This window comes from Magnusiomyces paraingens (genome assembly GCF_902498895.1).
Source record: "Magnusiomyces paraingens strain CBS 517.90 genome assembly, contig: contig4, whole genome shotgun sequence".
In the NCBI taxonomy this organism is placed as follows: Eukaryota; Fungi; Ascomycota; class Dipodascomycetes; order Dipodascales; family Dipodascaceae; genus Magnusiomyces; species Magnusiomyces paraingens.
Window position 1 is genome coordinate 695770 of NW_022474070.1, and position 7677 is coordinate 703446.

The 7677-nt window shown below is 38.6% G+C and overlaps 2 protein-coding genes across 2 annotated transcripts; one reads left to right on the top strand and one right to left on the bottom strand.

Moving 5' to 3' along the window:
- Positions 1-19: 19 nt before the first annotated feature.
- SAPINGB_P005009 (uncharacterized protein) lies at positions 20-2260 on the bottom strand (the record flags this gene model as incomplete). Its single annotated transcript, XM_031999724.1, has 1 exon — positions 20-2260. One exon carries the CDS (start codon positions 2258-2260, stop codon positions 20-22), a length of 2241 nt encoding a protein of 746 aa, XP_031855615.1.
- A 966-nt stretch (positions 2261-3226) lies between these two features.
- SAPINGB_P005010 (uncharacterized protein) lies at positions 3227-5880 on the top strand (the record flags this gene model as incomplete). The annotated part of the gene is made up of 2 exons (XM_031999725.1): positions 3227-3314; positions 3383-5880. The coding sequence occupies 2 exons, from the start codon at positions 3227-3229 to the stop codon at positions 5878-5880; spliced, it is 2586 nt and encodes an 861-aa protein (XP_031855616.1).
- Positions 5881-7677: the final 1797 nt, after the last annotated feature.

The following is a 7677-nucleotide window of genomic DNA, read 5'->3' on the forward strand; positions in this document are numbered from 1 at the left end:
TCAATAAAAAAAAACAAATCTAATCTTCGTAATCAGTACCACGTTGGCGCGCACGTTCCTCCATGGCGTCACGAATACGTTGGCTCACTTCGCTCTCAAATGCACCTCTTTCAGTGGCAGAAGTGTGGCCATAAGACTTAGCTCCATCGCGAGATTCCGATCTCGAGTGTGCACCGCTATTAATACGTGAAACACCAGTTGATGAGGATGTTTCGTCGTCAGCATTGCCAAACAACGGCATATTTGCGAGTGAGGACTCCGACGTCACTCTGGAAAGCGCATGTGAGCCAGAAGAGCTGACAGATTCGCTGCGTTTTGAGCGAGTGTGATGTGACTTGTGTTCAAACTCATCATCGTCATCTTCATGAGACAGATTGGCAAGCTTGTTAATGTCTTTAAAATCAGGGTACAACTCGGGACCAAGAGAGTTGACAACCTCAGTGACTTGAAGCACAAGGTTCTGGCGTTGTTCTCGCAGCTTGGACAGTGTATCAGCATATCTGGGTGACAAAGCAAGTGCTAAGGGTCTGAGCGATTTGAAAATATCCATGCCAGTTTCTCCAATAAGAAGAGCCGCATATGTGATAGTTTGAAACAAAAAGTACATGAGAATGGTGATAATGTAGAGTGGTCGAATGGCGGGCAAGAACTGGTATTTGTACTCAAGGTATGTGGCAAGCAACGAGTAGATCAGGTAAAGAAGAGGGGCTAAGCCCATAGCAACCAAAACTTTCCAGGTCGCAATGACATCATTAGCCTGGATCTTGACTGTAGAGGCCTTGAGAGCCTGTGCCGCCTTCTTTCTTGAAATTAAACGAGTGGCAATGAAAATGGGCGAGAAGAGAATGGTACCTGGGAGAGCGAGCAGCAACAAGAGGATGAGCTTAAATGTTCTGTAAATAAGTTTGCCGAAAACAGTAAATTTGTTCATATTAGCAGTTTCAACCTGGTGGTCTTTTATGCCCATATCACTCAAAGCGCGGTTGTAAGAAGTGACATTTTTCCGGAGGTCGATAATGACAGGCTCATTTTTGTACTTGTTGTATCCCTCTAAGAGTCTGCGATTTAGTTCAATGACAAGAGGCAGGGGGATCTTATGGGCACCGCTGTAAAGACGTCTGGCAGCCTGGATCGTCATAAGGGTGTCCCAATCAGAGCATCTGACAGTAACAGCGCGGAGACCGTCAGTGACCAAGTCAAGAACGGCCTTGACAGCCTCACGTTTGGTTTCACCACCAGCACGATATTCTTCGACAAGTTCAGGAGGGATATCAATCGGATGGCCAAATTCAAGCACAGCACGGGATCTAAACTTGTGAGGATGGAAGTAATTCATGCCAACAGCAACAATCTTGACATTGCAATCAGGATGCTCAGCCAAAGCGCCAAGGGCCATAATGGCTACACCAGCCTTGAGAGGAAGCAAGTCTGAGCGATCATGAGAGCCACCTTCAGGGAAAATACCAATACATCCGCCTTCATTAAGATGGCTGAAAACGCGATGGTAAACCTTAGACTGATCAACGTGAGGGGCCAACTTGAATGAGGTTCCTTCAGCAAGCAAAGCCTTGCCCTTGGTGCTTTTGAACTCTTTTCTCAGAATAATTTCGGTATCACTAACGATTTCAGCAATTTCAGCATTACCAAGAGATCGTGGCAGACCAACAAGACCGCGAACACACGCTTCTTTAGTAAACTTTGTTCCTTTGCCAATGACCTTGAGTGGGTTTTCTTCAAAGTTGATGGTAATTTCTCCAGTTGCTGATTTGAGATTGTCCTGTGCTCTTACAACACCAATCGACAGGGTCATTCTAGCCATGAGACCAATAAACTTTCTTTTAAGAGAAGCTTCTGCAATAAGAAAAGAAACTCTACGATCGGCTTCGCGTTTAACTTGTTGCATGACGAGCATTGGGTCGATGAACTGGTTTGCGTGAGGTGCGGCCACGAAAATCACTGGGCCATCTTTGGGGACACGGAATGCACCGCGAGATCTGATTTCGCGGAAAAACAGCTCAAAGACCTTAAGGAACATCCACACAACCAAGTCATAACTCCATGTATAGATGCTTGTTTGCTTGTCAATGGACGGTTTCTTTCTGGTATATTGGGCTGGGGTTGTTACAGTCGGGCGAACGGCATGGTTTTCTGGGGTAGTTGAATCTGTGGTAGAAGCAACTTCTGCTGGAGCAGCAGTAATAGGTTCCTGAGGACTCAGCAAAGGCTGCTTTTCCGACAAAGCCTCGTCTGTACTTGACATGTTTGAGGGTGTGGATATTTTGGGATATTAGTTTGAAAGAGGGGTTTTTGTGTGTGTGGTGAAGTAGCAAATAAAAAGAGGAAAAGAAAAGGTCTGAGGATTTTTTTATATATACAGAGCAAAAAAAAAAATGTTGGGGAACCGCCTGCCCATAAACAAAAATAATAATAAAAAAAACCTTCCCACGTTCTTTCAAAAAGGTCTCAGGTTAAACGCACATTGAATGAACCATTTCAAAAGGGTTCAGCAACAGCAGTGAGCTCGAGGACTTCTCATCAAATCTTCGCGCTTTCGGGTCTTTGATGATTGCGAATTGTTGAGTAGATCGAGGTGTTTTTCATCTACATTTCTGACGTTGTAGTAACCAGTAAGCACAAGCGTCCCGGAAAAACTCTTGAGCCATGTGAAAATAGCGGGGAAAACGTTGAGAGACTAAATGGTTGAAATTTCACCCAAAACGAAAAGTGATTTAAACAAAAATATAGATCAGATTCACATTCAAAAGTTCAATTTTAATCATCAGTTTGATTTCTTATTAGTTTTGTTTTATTTTTTTCAAAGCTATTTAAGCTTTCTGGCCGGTTCCGATAGGCCTCCGCAATTCCTGTATGACCGACATTCTCGCCCAATCTATGTATAGAAGGCTGCGGCAGTAAACCCTTTTGGTAACTCCTAGACCGGCATATTTCTCAGAATGTTTACCGGCAAAAGTAAAATCCCGACATTTCTAACCACCACCAGCTGCGACCACCTCACCCATAAAAAAACACAAACTAAATAGTAGAGCCCCTTATACGCAAGCAGAACCTTCAAAATCAATATTGAAACCTATTTCGCTTCCTGAGAAATCATTGTTTTTTTTTCGAATTTCAGATCTATACTCTCGTAAAGGGGGCTCTTGGTCTTAAATGGATAGGCCAAAAGTAATAAGACACATACACCTTAAATAATCAAAAGGACATAAACATGCACAGGGGCTTCAAGAACCTTTTGTCCCGCTGGGGCATTCTGTTAATCTCGTTTATTCTTGTTACTATTCGATATAAACTGTTGGGTATGCTTTTTTATTAATTTTTTTTTCCTTTTTGAGTACTCACTTTTTTGCTAATCGGCTTTCTTAAGATACCGAAGATCCCAACAGTTGCGAGGCTGTTATGCAGTCTGGATCATGGCGAAAGTTCCCCACAGCTTGGAACACGCAAGGATGCTATACCCACTCTTATCATAGAAACCAAAATGATCTACTTAGATGTTTCCAGGCATATGACCACGGAATGGAGTTTTTATTCATTGGCGACTCCACATCGCGCCAAGTGTTTTGGGGTATGGTTGGAATGTCAGATGGTTTGTACGGCACAGGAAACTATTCCTCATATACCTCTAAGCGTCACTCTGACTTTGAGCTGTCGACCACGGCTCATAATCCACTTGATCCCTCAGCCCCAGAGCGCAAACTTATTTATAAGTTTATATGGGACCCATTTTTTAACTCATCTGCTTTAAAAGAAGTGGAGATGTTGTCTACAAAAAAGCACACACCTATTGCATTTGTATATACATCTATTGGGCTTTGGTTCTCACGTTCGCATTTTGATCCTGAAGACATGGACATACATTATAGGGCAGCAATGAATCGTGCTCTTCAAGCATACAAGTCGCTTAAGGGCAGTACAGAACCACATTCACTGTTTCTTGCACCTACCCTTCATCCGCATGTCCCCTTGATGAACGAGGATCGTGCAAAAACAATCACACACGAAAAAGTGAGCATTTTAAACGGTATCATCAATAGAACAAAACAAAAATTATCGGGAATAGAGGTACCAACAGTTTTTAATCTGTTTTCTAAAGAATATCCTGAAAGTTATGATCACATGGGAATTCATTTTACTCCAACACTTGCAGGTCTCCAAGCATCAATTGTTGCTAACGAGCGCTGTAATAATGCCTTGACTAACATCGTCACCACCCATCAATCTTGTTGCTCAAAGCCGCCCTCAACAACAAGCAACGTTTCCCTTTTGCTTGTCTTCATTTTCATTTTGCTGATTATGAGTTTTGCTCGAAAGTTTAATGAAAAGAGTCCCATTATAATAATCACCAGACTGTTTCTCTGGATGGCACTATGGTATGCTGTTGTAACTGGAATTGGAGGCGTGAGAAGAGAAATGGCCGAGTCCACCGATGTCTTGGTTTCTATTATCGGTTGGTTTTTGAGTTTCTTTTTTTGGTTCTCCCATCCTGGGTTGCCCAAGCGGCTCCGCTTTTCAATCTTGGGTAAGGTCCATAGTTATTATGACTCGGCAAAGGGTGCTACTGTATTCATTTATTTATTCTTGTCATTTCACTACCCTGACATGCCTGAGGGGCCTGCTGGCACTGGCGTGTATTGGTTGTTCGCCAACTTAATGTCTGCATTTCTTTTGTTTGACTCTACAAGAATTGGGTCAATTATTAGCTACAGCACAAGTAACCATCTCAACAATGTATTGGCCAATCAAGAAGCCAATTCTGCCAATGACGAAAAGCAAAAACTGAGACTTTATGCAATTGCGAGTATTAAGAGCATTTCCCATCTCATCTTCCAAAACTGTTATTCCGTTTTCCTCGTGCTAGGGGTCAAGTGGCTAGGAATCTTTGGGATGCAGAAGCCTTTGAGTCCATCATTTTTAATCTTTCAATCTGAAAAAGAGTTTGCACTAGTTCTGGTGCTAACTTCTTTTTTTAGCTGGCTCTTTTTCTTGCTTTTAAGGCAAACCCAGTTTGCCATCAGACATTACCACCCTTCCGAGGATCCAATTTCATTAACCAGAACCGGATTTAAAACACTCAAATTTACCTTTTTTGCCATCTTAATAGGCACAATATATACCCTGGTTTTATACCTGGCCAAGACATGTGACAAATCATCGTTGCTATTGCAAGTGACTGCATACCCAGGACTCTTCACTGTTTTGTTTCTTTCTAGCATGGCGTTTCATTATTACCAATTTGCCTTAACTAAAAACAGGGTTTATCTCACGTCTATTGCGCAAATTCTATTAAGCATATTGGCCCTACTTTTATCCTCACTGATTTATTTTGCCCCACTCCACACTGAAACAAACCAACCTGGATCTGACATTTTTGGCGGATGGTGGTCGTGGTTTATGTCCCAATCTCCAGGTATTCTTACCTCTCTTGCAATTGCTGTATTTATTTTCCTCGTTTCTACTAGCTCACTCGAAATTACAACAGCATCTACGACTGGGGCGGTATCTTCAGCAACTGATGAAGAACCCAAACAATCACTGCAAACTGATGACCACAATGACCACCATCGGACCAACAAAACTCTCCATGATTACAGTTTGATCAACACTATTGGTGTTGTTGGCCAACATGGTCAGGAACTGCTCTTGGTGGTTCTTTGTATCTTTTATTTTCAAATTTTTGAAAACTCTACTGTAGACGCCTCGTTAGCAGTGGATACACTAAATAGTTACTATTGGACTATTCCACGATTGATGTGGTTTCATCTGGCGCCTCTTCCATATAGGATTTGTGACGCTTTTCTTATAAGCATATTGGTTGTTCAAAGTGTGAGGGATTTGGCTGAGGTTGCATTTATCAAGTTTTAATAACTGAGAACAAGTTATTTTCATTCTTCGTTTAGAATTTTTTTTATTAGATTTATTACTGCACATAGACATTCAATATATATATATAATTAATAATATTAGTACATCAACTTTGAATCCAGAATTAATGAGGTTCTGGGACAAATATGTGTGTGTAGTAGTACCCAATGATTTCTAAAAACAATCCGAATAGTCAATGTCTTAACAGATAGCCATATCGTCACCCTCTATCCTGGTTTGGAGTTACTGATTTTTTTTGTTCAAATAGAAACCTTAATAATATAGATTAAACTTTTTAAACAGTTTTAACACTGCTATTGGTGAAAAGTTTTGATGGAAAATGATATGAGAAAAAAATACCATTATTTATTGGTCAAGCTAATATTAACAAATTTGTTTATTCTACATTTAAATTTACAATACTAATAAGTTTTCAGAACCACATCTGTTAATGAAATTTGAAACAGACCCTTTTGTTACAACAACAATATAATAGAGAAATTTTCAAATACCCAATTAAAATTGAAAGAATTACAAAAGAAGTTATAAGTTGAATAAACAAAAAATTATTGTTTAAAACAAATGACTTAAACAAAAAAAAACAATTGGGGTCTGGCTAAATCATTATTTTTCTCATGAATCTTTTTTTTATCAAGATTTATTTAAAATTTTCTAATTTTTTATTTAAACAAATTTCACTCATTATTATATCCATAATTTTTGTGAGTCTCTAGATTCATTTTTATTGAATAACCGAATCAACATAATAAATTTAGGATTTATTACGATTGCGCGCACCAAAAAAATATTGGAAATAAAAAAAGAGTGAAGTGAGAGAAAATCGTTTATTCTATAAAAACAATAAAAAAATATTATCAGCATGTTTCTGAATATAATAAAATTTAAATTTTTTTGAGGAAAAAAAAGGGAAAACTTACATACACTCTGGAATTGCTTCCACAAAAACTTGACCTGTGGTACCCAAAAATAAAATCAAAAAACAAAATAGACACACTTCTTTGCTTTAATGTGGAAGTCTGGATTCAGATTTGGGTCCTTCATTTTGTTCTCTTTTCTTTTCGCTTTTATTTCCAAAACATTCTAACTCGATACCTGACTTTCTCTATTCCCGTAGGCTCCATTGATTTTGTTTCTGAGCCATATAAGGTTAATATCAATAAATTTATATTATTATTTGGGTTAATCCTCTTATTTTCCACTTCTCACAAAGACAGCTTTAAAGTTTTTTGCTTCCCCTTCCCTTTTGTAAAAAAAGAAAAAGAATTTTGTGTGATTAACACGATATTTCGAAGTTCTGCACCGATACCTTAATTCCCATTTTTATTATTAACCAGTGACTAATACAGATCCAAAAAAAAAAAAAAAAAAAAAAAAAAAAAAAGATTTACGACCTAGGCTATGGATTGGTTTTTTTTTTTCTGTTGTTGTTATTATCCAATTTAGATTTTGTAAAGCAAGAAAAAAAAGAATAAAAATATTTCAAAAAGGAAGATAATTATATCCATTTTCAATATCAATAATGACAATAAAGGTCAATTGATTCAAGGTATATGTACTTGGTAGTAATTTCCCGAAATGTGAAAAAATGCAAAGTTTTAATTATGGGAATTAGAGATCACAAAAAAAAATTGGAAATTTGTTCTGTAGTCATCTTTTTTGGAAAGATTGTTCATAAGATGTAACGAAGATACTGTAATAACCAGAAAGGGGGGAGAACGATATGATAAAGGGTTTAAAGACGGTGTGGATAAGCATATGCTTTACTTTAAATTGTTA